This window comes from Vidua macroura, chromosome 3 (assembly GCF_024509145.1).
Source record: "Vidua macroura isolate BioBank_ID:100142 chromosome 3, ASM2450914v1, whole genome shotgun sequence".
NCBI lineage: Eukaryota > Metazoa > Chordata > Aves > Passeriformes > Viduidae > Vidua > Vidua macroura.
The window spans coordinates 85,781,743-85,797,749 of NC_071573.1; the positions used below are offsets into that span (position 1 = coordinate 85,781,743).

The 16,007-nt window shown below is 37.9% G+C and overlaps 1 protein-coding gene across 3 annotated transcripts in view; it reads right to left on the minus strand.

Moving 5' to 3' along the window:
• Nucleotides 1–90: 90 nt before the first annotated feature.
• Nucleotides 91–16,007, minus strand: part of SMAP1 (small ArfGAP 1) — a 91,245-nt gene continuing 75,328 nt past the window's right edge. For all 3 annotated transcript variants that reach the window (XM_053973267.1, XM_053973266.1, XM_053973268.1), the window contains 4 exons: nucleotides 12,890–13,017; nucleotides 4,318–4,486; nucleotides 3,369–3,700; nucleotides 91–1,074 (listed from right to left, as the gene is read on the minus strand). In XM_053973267.1, coding sequence (XP_053829242.1) covers nucleotides 940–1,074; nucleotides 3,369–3,700; nucleotides 4,318–4,486; nucleotides 12,890–13,017 — 764 coding nt within the window. In that variant the 3' untranslated portion in view covers nucleotides 91–939. The remainder of the gene's footprint in view (nucleotides 1,075–3,368; nucleotides 3,701–4,317; nucleotides 4,487–12,889; nucleotides 13,018–16,007) is intronic.

The window sequence follows — 16,007 nt, forward strand, 5'->3', positions numbered from 1 at the left end:
AAATGGATCCTCCAAACTGAACATGTTCTACTTCATTAAAAGCAGCAGTCAAACAGGTCATACAACAATGAAATAAAAAACCCACAATCATTTATGGATTTATCCTTTTAATATAGGGAAATAACATTTTATCATTACGAGGCACCATAAAATGTAAACACAATCACTGTCATAAACCTGGATCTCTCTGCAAGACAAAATATATCTGTTCACACTGAGTTACCTTGAATGCATATTGTGCTGTCAGTTCTCTTTTAACACTGTGCGCCTGTGTCCTGAGCCAGGTCAGAGACTTTACCACAGGAAATGCAAATGCATCAAATGCTCATCTTTAAAAGAATAAACTATTGATTTGTAGAACTACAGTAACATCCAGGTTTATCTTTCTTTCAATAACCACATTCCCTGTTATGCACACCATAACAACATCACAGTGAAATGTATGATGAAACAAAATTTCTTTGATACACTAGAAAACATTGCTCAGTGATACATTTACATTCTATTTATATATGATTAAACATTTGTTCATACAGTACCTTCTACAGGATTACTGGGTAATTTTGGGGGGTTGGGGGTTCATATTTTTGGATATTACTAACATGATAGCTACATCCCTTATATGCAAACATTTGATCTAGAATTTTGAGGGGAAAAAAACATCAGTACGTGGTTAAGCAGCTTCTTAATATGGTCTATGAAATCATATGCATTGTATGAAAATGCTTCCAATGATGTAGAAATATATTTGATCTGCTTTTCACTACATCAAATTTAAATCAATATAGACCACAACACGGTCAGTCAGTTATATTCTTATCTGAACAGCTGGGGAAAAAGAAAAACAATATATATGTACATGGAAGGAACAGCAAAAGTAAATGTATTTGAACAAGGAATGTTAGGTGGCTGTTCTGGGAAAGATTTCTATTGCAACTTTCATTTCCACAGTTGTGTGCTGAGAGTCTGGCCAGAGGAGCTTCCAGTCCATCCTGCGGCTGTGTTGGGGGGCTGGCCAAAGCCCATCACGTTGCTGGAACTGCTGAGGTTCATTCCAGCCATTTGCTGATTCATCTGCAAAGCACACACACACACACACACACGAGCCTGGTTAGCACTGGCACTGAAACACAGCACGCTGCTGGCCAAAAGCAGTCCTGCCTCCAACCAGCCACCCAGTTACATTTCCCTAAAAATATTTCTCATTAAATAAAAATATTGACTCCATCTTAGTTTCTAAGCTTTATACTACCAGCTTTTCAACCATCAACATACATCAGCTGATGGGCTGCAGCACTTGGTGTATGTGTCCCCTGAGAACTGACAGCATGTGAAGGAGGTGGCCAGTGTGGCTGGTTGGTAAAAGGTTGCTTTCACAGGTTCAAAGATAATGAACAAACCTGTTGTAACTGCAATAAAGAAACAGCAAAGCCGGTAATGTAGTCTTGTCTGCACTTGCAGCTCCAGATTTTTTTTTTTTTCAGTGACATTTCTTTGGAGACTTCATAACCTTGACTACACCAGTTTTTACAGAAATTGTCCATTTAGGTGACAATCAACAAAGAATGAGGTGGATTTATAAACTTGAGTTTTATCCAACCATCCTTGCTAAAGCATCTACTCAAGATACTGTAATTCCTTAAAAAACAAGTAAAATAATCCACATCAAATTAAATTCACATGAATTTAACATCTAGTTAAAGGTGGGAAGGAATTCAAAATTCAGCACATTCACTTCAGGGCTGCTGCAAAACTATTTTTAGTCTTTACAAATATCTAGTCACTGTAATTTTAAGTGCTCAATGTCAAAATGAGTTTAAAAGCAAAAGAGCTTTTGGAGCAATTAATAATCAGAGCCAATGAAAAGAGATGTTGGATAAGTAACATTTGATTCAAACTAAAGGCAGCACTAGGTAAAAATCAGAGTTCATTTAAACATGAGTGAACAATACCAGGCTGCAAAATGAAACTGAAACAGTGGTGAAAAATTCAAGTAAATTGCAAACTAGTATTTCAGGGTAAAATTAAGTTCCATGTGCTTTCACACAGAACTGTGTATCTGCAGAAAACAAGCCACCACTGAACTTGGAAATACAAAAAAAGGTGATAAAAACATGCTCTACCCAGTGGTTCACCTCTTCTGCAGTAGAATTCTTAAGCAGCAGACTATACAGTTAGTCTGGTAAAGCAAGCTCTCCCCCTTTCAACTAAAGTCAGAGTTTAGATCAGAGTTCTGCAGACTGTGGAATGCCATCATACTGACAACATCTGATGTGCAAGGGGTACAGGAACATGTGAAGAGCTTGTTCAAGGAGCCAAGTTTTAACATGTAATTGATAAGAGGCAAGATTTTAATTTCAAAGCTGATATGGGTCTTTTTAAAGCTAGCTACCTATGAAAAGATTGCCCCAGTATATCCACAGATTTTTTTGATCTGACATTTTGAAATTCTCACCTTTAAGAATTACCTTTCAAAGAATGACAGCCTGCATTTTCAAACAGGGGCTGTTTTATCCATGTAGAAAATGCTGTTTACCTTCATGAACATTCACACCGTAAGACGGAGCAGAACAGTAAAAATTCATATCATCCAATTTAAGTCAGTCACTAAGGTTCTCTTCCTGCATTACTAAGTAAGCAGCATGGAATTATTATATTGTTATCATAATACAAACAATAGGATGAAAAAATAGTTGCTGAAAAAATCATCCATGCTGAACTCCAAGGGAATAATTTAAGTCTGATCCCTCTGCCTCACCCTGCCCCAGTAAATGCTCAAATACTTGATTTCAAGATGTTTCCTTGGAAAATATATAAATACAGTACTACATGTACATTAACCCTTCTCAAGAACCTTTGAAACATGTTTAATACATAGAATGGAAATGTTACAGATAAATAACAGATGCACCTAAGCAAATTATCTACAGGAAAATGTTAAGAGCAGAAAGCACTTCACATTCCACCAGAATTTATCCTGAAATCTGTGAATGAAAGTATTCATTGTTAATGGTTATTCCCAAGTAGTTAAATTTTGCTTTTAGTTATAAGGCTGTGTTTCATTTCCAAATTTTGTAACTCTACCTAAGCTAAGCTTTTTACTTGGCTGGCTCTGATGACAGGATGAGAAGAGCTATGGAAGCAGAGTACTGAGTTTGGTCTACCGTGGCAAAATTATTCTCTGCTTTCATAGTAGTTATCTTTCATTGAACTATTCACTGGTTTGTTAACATGTGCCTCTGAGCAGTTCACAGTCCAGTAGTCTTTAACTTGGCTACACTTAACCTTCCTCCTACAGCCACACATTTTCTATCTGAAAAGCATCATTCTTCCTAAAGCACTCTTGTCTGGGAATGGCCAGTCTTTACCTGAGAGAGATTCCATTGAGCTTGTTGGTTTTGTTGCAATCCATACTTGTTTTGTGGTGGTGTGACCATCTGTCCCACCATTCCACCTTGAGGTCCAACGACAGTTTGAGGAAGTCCCATCACACCAGTCGGTGCAGTACCAGTAAATCCATTGGGCACTCCCACTCCTACCATCACACCTGTGCTTTGTCCCATGACTGGCACTGATTGTCCCATCATGTTTCCCATCATCCCAGTTGCTGCTGGCACAGGAACTCCCATGGCTGGAAAGCCTTGAAAGTGAGTTGATGGTTGTGTGGTAAATGGCATAGAAGACGACCCCATGAACATACCTGTACCAGGGAAGAGAAGATTTCAGCAGAAGTGTCTTATGATTTTCCACCCCCACCCCATCAGTCAGAAGTGCACCAAAATAATTGCAAGGATAACTCTGTCCATCTGTATGTCAGTGCTGCCAATTTAGCTTCTGGTAAAAGCAAAACATTACTTTACAACTCTCACCACAAGATTAACTGCTAAGAAATTCTGGCATCCCCGTGGTGAACCCGAATCTTTCAATTGCTGTATTGGAGGTCTTTGTATTCACACAAACCCAGCTAAACCAAAGCTCTGACAGTTCTGCAGGGATCCTGACAGACTGCCTGCACACTGGGGACTCAGATCCTCACTGATTAATTGCATGGCAGAATCAGACTTCACAAATCTTTCAGTAAATTGCACACTTGATAATTTGAACAGCTATAAATAAATTAAAATCACATATATGTTTTTCTTTAGCATCCATATTACATTTCAGTAATTTTTGTCAGTTTCATAAAAGCTGAAAATAAAAACCTTAATTTGAATATAGTTAGCAGGTATCCAACCTTAGCTTCATACTTGTAGAAGGTAACTTTTCTAGATAAAGATTAAAATAGGACTGCACAGAAACTTTCACAACATTATTTACCCGGAGCATTTTGCTGCTGCATTGTTCCTGTGCCATACAGTGATAAAATGGAGTCTTTGGAGAGTTGTTTCTTTGCTGACTCTTCGGATTTTGTTGTTTGCTCAGTAAATAGATCAAGATCCCCGGCTGCTCCAGACAAGGTGGCAGCTGCTGGTTTAGTGGAAGCACTCTGGGAAATAAAAGACAAGACAGACTACTGAAGGAAAACAGCAAAAGATGATGTTAAATATTTGCTGTACAGCCTTGCCCCTCTACTTAATAAAACCTCATTAATTTACAAAAACTAAATTTAAGTGAATGAGAATTTAAAAGTATGTGGTATGACTAAAGACAGAAAAAAGCAGTACAGGCAATATGGAAGACCATCAGACCAGATGGAGGTTACAAAACAAAAAAAACCTAAATCCTCAACCAGCTTCAGGGCATACACATAGAGATTATTCATTCCTGTTGCTTCTACATTTTTCATCAGTGAGAAGCATAAATCAAGAGCTGGAGTTAGATTATGAAAAATAATTAGGAAATCAATAAGGAGATTAAAATTCACATCTCATTAATCCTCTCATAGGCAGAACAGATTAGAGAAGAGCTAAAACAAAAGATTAAGTGCTTTGAAATGTATCTTTGGAGAAAAGGCAAGATTTTAGTTATCTACTTCAAGTAATGAAATTTCTAAAATACATTGTTTATAATTGGCCTAGAGTTCTTTAAGCACGTTTCACTTATTGAGAAAGCATAATTATCTAAAACTTACTGCAATTTACAAATAAAAAACTAAAATACAGGCAGGCTGGCAGGCTTTGTACTGCTCTTGCAATAGAATGTTTTGTAAGCAAATTACATCCTGTCTCTTAGTGCTGTTCCTACTTAGTTATGTTGCTGTTCATACCCATACAGTTTCTCAGGGAACCAAGTAATACACAGGTTCTTGTTATATTCCTTAAAATACACAACTCATCCTGTTATCAGTGGGAACTTTTAATACAAATCAACTGCATGCACAATGAAAAAGAGCCAGGACTGCAAATCATACTTAAACTATCGTCCTATTTTAGTCCAGCTAAGTGATCCCCAGCTGCTTAGCATATACCTACTGCACTCACAGCTTGCATGAGTTTCAACTCTTCTCCATACTAAAGGAAAATCTTCCTTGGAATACCACTGTCAATGAACTCAACATGTAACCAGGTCTGTTCATTGAGATCCCATACCCAAGTTTAGCAGACAGACAAAGCACACCACAAAATACACAGATATGGAACACCCCTATAATCTTCCTTAAAGCAACTATCTCAGATCTTCTGCTTTTGCTGGTGTGCTGCTGACTAAGCCCTGAGAAGTCCACTATGGTCACACTGGATTTGTTACAAACACCACAATACATATATTCAATATGCAGCTTCAAAAAACACATTAAATGTGTGACTTCTGAAGTGCTAAAACCTGTAGCATAAGGCAGTGCCATAGATTAGGAAAAATAACAAACCACAAAACAATTCTATTACCAGCTAAATTTGCAAGAAACCAGCAAGAGAAAGGACTGCAGATTCACACAGTTGACGGTGAAAAATTTCCAAAACTGCTGTAGAAAGGGAAGAAAAAAACCAAACAAACAAAAAAAAACCAAAAAAAAACAAAAAAAAAAAAAACCAAAAAAAAAAAAAAAAAATTGGGTACTTTCTGGAAAGTGAAAAATCTCCATTTATACTACAGCCAATTTAGGCCAAAGTCAGTAGGACTTAGTGGGCAACCAAGAGTGGGCTGACAGCACTGCAGAAGGAAAGCAAACAGAAAAATACCTATGAAACCTCTCTGGTCAGTATACAGTTAAATTTTCCATTTTTTTCTGTACATACTAAAAAAACTTCTTCCTCTTCCTTCTCACAATAATTTCTGATTGCAAAGCAAATAAATTTTTATTTAAGGGGGTAGTAGGAAGCCCTATTTGAGAAAATTTTTTATCAGTGTGATATAACCAGTTTTTAAAAATACCAGAATCAGATTTAACGATACATTCAGGTAAAAGCCCATTACTGAATTGTTCCCTGCTGACACAGATCTCCCGTGGTGCCTGCCCAGGTCAGCCCCTGTGTGGCAGCTGTGCCCAGCAGGCTGCAGGGAGGAGGACACAGGAGCACTGCAAGTGGGTGAACAGAGGGAGCTGCCCCTCTGCAACCTGCAGGCAGCAAGGCAGGACTTTGCTTTTCTCTAGAAGGCAGAGCTGGAAGCCTGGAGGTCTGATCATGTTATGTTTACAACCTAAGATTAAATGTTCATTTACGTCTCTTCATTCAGTTTGGTTTTAGAAGACCCTCAAAGGAGCCAAAGCACCGGACAAGCACTCCCTGAAGTGTTCATCAGCTGAAAAAAAATGGAAGGCAATGCAAAATACATGGCAAGAAAACAGCAGGTAGCATCCAAGTTAAAAAACAAGCAACATTAACATGATTTTTGTATCTCTAACATTGTCATGCTACCCAAGACCTCTATAAAAACACACCTGGCACTCATATAATCATTTTCCTACACACAGTGCTCTCAGAGAGTCATTATGCTAAACCTAATGCTCATCCATCAGCTGCTTAAGGATCATACTGATAAGCAGTTTCATGATATCAGTGCAACAGAATTTTTCCTGCAAATTGAAAGAGGGAAGTGGGACACATGGATTTGAAAGAAGGACTGGAAGAGAGAAAAAAGCACATGTGCACTTTCTTGCTACCAGCATGTCTCTGGCTCTGGCTGGTATCTAGGAAAGCAGGGACAGCCTGCAGAAAAGCCAGGCCTCTACTGTTTTCCATTTGTATGGTGATAAATAATAGCCCCACACAACATTTTCAATTTCTCCCTGCTGACTGGAAGAGCTATTTGCATTGGGAAAATACAGCCTAGCACACAATTATTATGTAAGCAAGGTACTAAGTACATTATTATTAAATTCTATATACCATTCTTACCTTTTTTATCTTCGCACTGAAAATGGACTTGATGTTTATTTCAACACTTCCTGGTTTGATTTTGCATATTTTGTTTTTAGACATCTACCCAGTTCCATTAATAATAATCAACTTTTATTTCCTGTTAATAACTATGGAAGAAATGAGCACTCAACTATATTCAGTTCAGAAAGAAAAACACTAAGAAATCTCATGTGTTCTCTTGCTTTTAGGAATTATCAGCAATATCTGAAAAAGGTTAAGATTTCTATCACTCAGATCACATCCAAGAATATAATTAACCTTACAATAAGATTAAAAATTCAACTTTATTTTTTGCTGCATGTCCAGTACTCACAACAAGCAATACATTTCCTTTGCAATCATCCTTGTCTAGGCTTGAAAACATTTATCTTCCCTGCAGTCCCATTTTCAACTCCTTCTTCAGACCTCCCTTCTCTAGAACTCAAAATAAATTTTTGTTCCTCTAGAGTCTGTTCAGCTGACTCCTGGTTCTGGAGTATGATGCCTGCTCTTCCACTGCGCTCCACCTAAGGCATTTAAAACACCTAAGAGAGTATAATCATGGATTCATAAATGGTTTGGGTTGGAGGGGATCTTAAAAATCATCAAGTTCCAACCCCTTGACATGGGCAGATCACCAGATCAGGTTACTCAGAGTCCTGTCCAATCTGGCCTTGAACACTCCCAAGGATGGGGGCATCCACAACTTCTCTGGGCAACCTGTTTCAGAGTCTCACCACCCTAACAGTAAAGAACTTCCTCCTAGTATTTAATCTAAACCTATCCTTGTTCAATTGGAAGCCATTTTCCTTTATCCTGTCAATAGACACCCTAAAAAGGAGTCTCTCCTCATCTTTCCTGTAGTCCACCTTCAAATACTGAAAGATCACTGTAAGGTGTCTCCAGAGCCTTCTCTTTTCTCCAGGTTGAACAACCCCAACTGTTTCAGCCTCACTTCACAGGACCAGTGCTCCATCCCTCTGAGCATCTTTGTGGGCCCCCTCTGGACCTGCTCCAATAGCTCCATGTCCTTTCTATGTTGGAAGCCCCAGACTTGGATGCAGCACTGCAGGAAGGGCTCTCATAAGAGGTAGCAGAGTTGAGGAATCACCTCCCTTGACTTGCTGGTCACACTTCTCCTGATGCAGCCCAGGATACTGCTGGGTTTCCAGGCTGAAAGTGCACATTGCCAGCTCACACTCAGATATGCACCCACCAGCCCCCACCAAGTCCCTCTGTGCAGGCCTGGTCTCAGTTTATTGCCCAGCCTGTAGTCATGTTTGGAACTGCTCTAACTCTATTTGAAGGAACAAAACTTTTGCTTTCAGATACCTGAAAATATTGACAGGGGTAAAGCAAACATAAGCACAAGCTACAAGCATTTCAACTGATCATATTGGAATAGGACTACATAGCTCTCCAGTCCTGCCCTGCTTAAATAGCACTCATGATAAAGCAAATTTCTGAAACAATACATTTTTACATAAAATCTGAGGACTTTGACACATTAACATAACCACAATTTATTAATAAGTTGAAGCTTGTCTGCTGATCTATGGCAACCATGCTAGGTACACACACCTGACCTCAGGGAAAAATGAGTATTTATGAACATCTCTTTATCTAAAATATGCCACCAAAGTTTTTCAGATATGAATCATGAAAAACATACATCACCTCTATGAAAATACACTTTTGTAACCATTGAACTGAATCTCAGCTCATACTCAAGACAGTATAATTTAAATCAGCCCCCCCGCACCACACACACAAAATCCAAGAAAGTTTAAGTTGACTAGATTTGAGTATCCTGCTTGGAGAAAGACATATATTAAACATTTCACTGAATTAATACTTCCAAACTTAATACCTCACAGTTCTCCCCTTCTCTTCCTCCCTACAAATTTCACTGAAGAAAGATCATCACACTTTTGCTGGAAGATACACCATACAAAATCTGAAATCAACATCTGGCTAAAACAATTTAGGAAATTGTTTTAAGTATAGATAAAAATGATAGACTTTTGCTCAGTTCCTATACAACATTTGGCAACAAACCCTAATTTAATACCTATAATTAAGCTATACCCACTTTACATGAAAAAACATTGTTAAACACATGAAACGTTCTTCTTTCCTTTCTGTGCCCATGAATAATGCATCATTTATAGCACATGCCTTTTATCTAGTTCTACTTTAGGAGCTGCTTAAAGTAACTCTTTTTAAACCCTCCTGAGTTTGCAAATAGGCAAAATTCCATAAAACACCAAATTACTCTGTCACATATTGTTCTTTACCAGTCCTTTACAAATTCAACTGTTTGCATAATAGCATCGAGCTATACAGAACAGTGGAAAGAAACATTTTAAATGTTTTTGAGAACATATCTGAAAGCAGAGTCAAAGTACTCATGATCATCAATGCTCAAGTCACATTTGAAAAAGGAGAAACAAATGCTTTTGTTTTCACTTGAAAAATATGCTTTGGCTATGACAATGGACATAAATCTCAAGTTTTGCAGACATCATGATGTTTCAGTCTCATAATAAAACATTCAAACAGACATTTCTGTGCTCCACAGTGCCATAAAACAGAGTGCATTTAGCATTAAATGCTGCCTTTCAGGTTAAAATGGAGAAGCAAAGCAATCTTGTGAAAACTCGAGGGTCATACAGATCAGTTTGAGGAGCACGAATAAATTCCCTTCTTTTTCAGAAGAAAAGCTCTCAAATCCCACTGTGGCACCTCAGACACACCTCCAATGTAGAACATAATGATAAATATCTCAGTGAAAAAGCAAGCTATGCTATTCCACATTTCATCCCCTTCTTCTACTTAATTTTTTAAAATTTCAATACATTCTGTTAATAGATATTCAAACAAGTTCAAATTAGGGTTTGGCCATGGACTTCTACTTCAAATTTTCCAATTTCAAGCACAAGAACTGAATGTTAGGGTTACTCAACTGCTGATCTGAGCTCATGCCCATTTCACCAATTACAGCCTTGCACAAAATAATTAGACCAAGCTCTTAAACCCTCTCATAATAAGGCACCCTGTATTCTCCTAACTCTTCTCTGAATCCCATAAAACTTTTATCCATGTTGCAAGGTGAAAGATCTTACAAAATACTTTATAGCACTGCCAAATGAGAGGAAACTTCTCCCCAGTCTCAGTTCCCAGACTAGATACCACCATCCTGAAACAGAACACATGCAAGGTCTTGATAACCTTGAAGAAAAACAGAATAATATTCTCTTTGCCCCACTTTAGCAAGCAACCCATGTAATCACCATCAGAAACTTGTCTTCTGCTACCTACCCGTTTTCCTGTCTCTTATCTGTAGGTTATCTGATTATATTACATTTTCTCTGAGATTACTGATTAAAAATGGAAGATAACCAAGAATTAAATCTTGCAATACATCATAAGGATCATGTGCTTGATAAAAACATGCTTGCTGAAAGTTCTGTTTGTTCCTCCTGATTACAGCACTCAGAAGAAAGAAAAATGTCACTACAAATCTGGACAGGTTTGTTTACAGCATGTGAATATATTCATAGTTTCTAGTATGTAAACAAGGTGATACCAGATTTTGAGAATAATATTGTCCTTTCTACCACTTTTAAATCAATTTAGTAAGTACCATACTTCTTCTAGAAACCAGCAATAAGATGAACAACATGTCAAAATATTCCTCTCACAAAAGGTCCAGTGACCAAATCTTTGTCACAGAAACGCATTTAAAATGTTATATATACATATAATTCAGTATGCTTTAGCAGCTACTCCATTATTTAACCCATCACTAGTCATCATCACCTAGGGTATCACCCTTCACTTTGCTTTTTTTCACTCTTAAATATTTAGCCTTCTTTTGGATTTCCTGCATTCCTGCTAAATCAATCTTTAACCAGCAGGTCACATCACATGTCCAAGGAACAGAAACAAAAGAAGGCTTTTCTTTCTCAGGCTGCTCTTTTCTCCTGGGCACACAGTAACTACATACAGCAGTCATAATTTCCAGCTTCAGAACAGCTGGAAAAGGGGAAAACCAGAATTCAGTGCTACCCATTATGTACCCATTGGCCCGTTTATTTTGAGAGCAAGTGCAAACTTCACGATTCTAGATTTAAATTTGCTCAATCTACACCCAAATGTAATAAATTAAAAACTAAGGGAAGCTAGAAAGGGGTTACTGCTTTTCACATCTAGCTCTACAGGGATCAATTTTGACATAAGGCATTAGAGTAACAGACAAGAAGAACTCCAGTATTGCTGTTCCTGGTACTTTGACCAGAGATTTCCAGAAGAGATAAGAAAATCTACACCAACAATTTCCTTTGCAATTTTAGCTAACACATCCAAATCTAAATGCAAATATACATGTTATTTCCCTCACTGTTTATGGGTAGCTTAATGCATGGTGGGAAGTTTGCTCTATCTGTAGCATCATGCTTAAAAAGAAATGTGATTTCAGTCTCTGAAACCCTCACTAGCATGTTGCACATAGTCAACCCTCAGCAGCAAGCAGGAAAAGGGAGAGTAAAGGGTAACAAAATCTCTTGAACAACATGTATATGCTTTAAAACACTTTTCATCATTATTCCTTCCATTGTACATACTATGAAAACTAAAGGATGAAGAGAGTACAGATCACATGTCCCAAAATCATAAATTCAAGAATACACACTATTCTTCCTGGTTCAGCAGAGTGAGATAGGAAGCCCTACACAAAAATAAGCTTCTAAATGACCTTAACAATATGCCCCAGATGGGGAAGTTAGACCAGCACTACTCCAAAACCTCCCTCTCAGAAGAAAGTCTGGGTTAAGGAAGTCTGCACATGTCCATTACCAAAACATTGCTCTTTGAGTCATACAGCTACTTTAGGAGAGCTGCAGCTTCAAGCAGTTTCTTTGTGTGTCCCAAAGCTGCCTCTCCAGGCTACAACAGGCATGGTGATGGGTTTGCTTCCAAACGATCACAGCTATAAGAAGGAGCAAGCCAGATGCAGGAGTTATGCTATTCTCCCTTAAGAAAATAAGACATACAAGTTCCAAGATGATACAAAAGACAGATCAGCCCTGGTAGCAATATAAATTTTTCTTGATATCTGCTCTTGATTTTGAGTATGAAACCTCAGATGCCAAATTTTTAGCAGGTCTAAGAGAGAAGTATCTGCTGCAGCCTTTCCTAAATATCAGCATCACAAAGCAATAAGAGGTCTTTAAAAGGATGACTTGATGCCCAATAACCTGAGAACATAAAGTTACATTCAGCAATACCTATTAAAAAAAGAACAAGACCAAAGAATATAAATGAAATTAAAACATTACTACCATCACCAGGGTAAGACAGAATCCAATTTAGCTGAATAACCAGAAGGGAAGACCACACCATCTACTTCTATATCCAAGCAGTCCAGAAGCTTGAAGAGGTGAGAAAAATATCAGTGTTACAGTTTAAGCATCTCTAATCATGAGATGCTTAAGATGTGTTGAGAAGTGTGCACTCCATTTGTGTGAATGAACAATTTCCTGAAGGAAAGTACACATGTGAATGCACATATTTACACATACATATAACTAAATACACTTAATAAATTTTACCTGAGCAGGAGGTACTGCAGCTGCTGGTAAAGGATTAGAGATCATTGGGCCAAAGATATCCAGGTCATCATTCAGTGTTGTGACAGCAGCAGTGCCTCCATTTGTAACAGATGCTTCAGCTGGACCATCTAAAAAGCAACAGAATCACTTTTAAAGTGAAAATCATGAATATCTTAACACCATGAGAATAATTAAAGCTGTCTATTCTCTGCTACCCAGCCCCCTTCAAAAAAGTGCTCCATTTCTGAGATATTTTTCAGACTGTGATATTGTTTGGATTTTGTAAAGACCTCTTTCCCAAAGAAGATGGCAACATTACTGTCCTTCAGAAAAAAAAAAACAAACAAAAACCAACCAGTGACAAAATACCACTTAAAACTTCCCTAAGGACAACCACACCAACTATGCAGTACACAGTACTCATTTTTCAGGAGTCTCTGCAATCTCTGCACACCAACATTTTCGTAAGAATTTAAATAGATGTCTTACTGAGAAGGTCCAAATTTGGTGGCCATGTATCAGACAAAATACACTCATCTGTGCTCCGGAATTAAAAATTGCATTTTAGAATCCATGAAGTTATTCTTGATATGCTATTTTACTCAAGAGTACATAAATTAACTTTGCATTAGGGAAAAGGTCCATTCTTCCCCTTTTTCAAAAGTACTTTGCACAGACTTTATTCTATAGCTCCATATGAGCACACTTGTCAGGCACACTGAGATAATAATCCATAAGAACCTATGGCTCTCACTCTGAGCCTTGGTGTCTGTAAACCACTTTCACACATGAACACACTTACTGATCTAGGTGGACGTGGATGCATGCATGACAAAAAAGAAGAATTATGCCTTAAAGAGAATCTGCAATGAAGTACTTTAAAAGATACAGGGGCAAAAATATCACAGAAGTATTTTTAAGGAACAGAGCAACCATTCTCTTCTGATTTCAAGCTGCTCAAGAAAAAGGCATAAGAATTGGCTAATAAATTTATATCTATGCATATCACAAGTGGGTTCCCATTACATAGAGCTTGACAAATACAAAGGTGACTCTAGATTCTGCTGAGCTTTATAATGACTGAATAGTCCTAACAGCAAGTTTAAGAAAGCTTTTACAGGCAATAGAAGAAGTTAAGTCTAAAATTAACCAATCTCAGTGCAGAAGTCAGACTTCTCTGGCAGAACAAACTAGCTGAATTAAGTCAAAACTTCCTCTGCAAAAGAAACACTGCCATGACTGGCACAGCTGTTCATACATCACAGGAGGGTCAGTATTCCAAAAGCCCTAAAGTACAGTATACTGGAAACACTACACTGCTACTAATATTGTAAGACTGCATTCTGAAACAATCCACTCAGAAGACCATTACCCACGGATTCTGCACCCACGGTGCTGGTTTTGGCTGAGACAGAGTTAATGCTTCTCTCAGTAGCCAGTATGGGCTTTGATTTGGATTTGTGCTGGAAAAAATTGGTAACACAAGGATGTTTTCAGTATTGCCAAGCAGTGCTTGCAAAGTCAAAGACTTTCCTGCTCCCTACCCCACCTCACCAATGAGGAGGCTGGGGGTGTACAAGGATTTGTGAGGGGACACAGCCAGGACAGTGAGGTCAACTACCAAAGGGATATTCCATACCCAACACTTGATGTCATGCTCAGTATATAAAGCAGTGGGAAGAAGAAGGAGGAGGAGGAACACCTTTGGAGTGATGACATTTGTATTCTCAAGTCACTGTTACACATGATGGAGCACCAATTTCCTGGGGAAGTCTGAACACCATGGAAAGTGGTGGATGAATTCCTAGTTTTGTTTTCCTTACATGCACAGCTTTTGCTTTACCTGTTAAATTATTTTTATCTCAACCAGCAAGTTTTCTCACTTTTACCCTCCTGATTCTCTTCCACATCCCATGAGGGAAGTGAGCAAGTGGCTGTGTGGGGCTTAGTTGCCAGCTGGGCTCAAACCATGACAGATGCCTTCTCATTTCTGTCTGCCCTTGATGAAGGCAACATGGCCATGGGAATGAGTTGACACTGCTAGATCTTCTATGCTGAGTAAAAAAAGTGAGCAGCTTGAGGAATGTGAAGTAGCCACCTCAGTAGTTTTATTACTCTTCTGTGATTTGACTTTGCTGGGGGACTGCTGTTGCATGATTCGGAAAAGCAAAGTTACAAACTCAGCCATGATTAAAGTAGAGCTCCTTACACCTTAATGCAAAGGTCTCCTCTTTCCCTTATTTCTGATGAATGGAAGCCAGTGGACAGCAAAATGACCATCTGTATAATCTGCTGCACCATTTGATGCACATTAGTGCTGTGAGATGTGTGTAAATAAATGTACTGGTCATTTAAGCATAAGCTTCTTTTGAGGTCATTCTGCAGACTGGCAGTTCCAAAAACATCTCCCTAAAGGTTCACTGTTTCAGATAAATTTAGGAATGACCTGTGTGTAATTTTGAAGCTAAAGGACTGTCAGGAAATAATAATTTAATGTTCTCATTTTCTCAGTCAGGTACACGTATTAAAAAAATCTTTCCTGTCATATTCCAAAGTAGTTTAGATTTCCTGAATGTAAAGGTGTTTAACATAGAAGACTGAAAATTTAAATGCAATCATTTACTGAAATAAGCACTTCATATATTTAGAACAGTCATGACAGAACCCATTTGCAAAAATATAGTATTTTTCAAGTATTTAATATGCTGCTTATAAACTAATATTATGAAAACTCAGATTTTTGCTAGATTTGTTCTGTAAGAATGTAATTTGTTAATGCACATGCCTTTCATCTCTTACTGAATAAACACCTCCCTGTCTCCACTGGTGCAGAAACCAGACATTTTGAATTACTGTTTACAACCCTGTTTTAAGCCTGTATGAATAGTATTAACAGATGATCCTGTTTTACTCATTTCTCAAAATGTAATAGTTGGAATATTTATATCTATTAAAAAGAGACTCCAAAAACCTTCCTCCTTCCCTACTGAAAGAACTAAGTTTCAGAATACAGAAGAAAACCTAACAGTGTTTTCACTCTAGTTTATTACTTGTAGCAATATTAGTATTTCCATTTAAATATATTTGCATGCAGGCACATACAGTCTTGTTTTTCAAC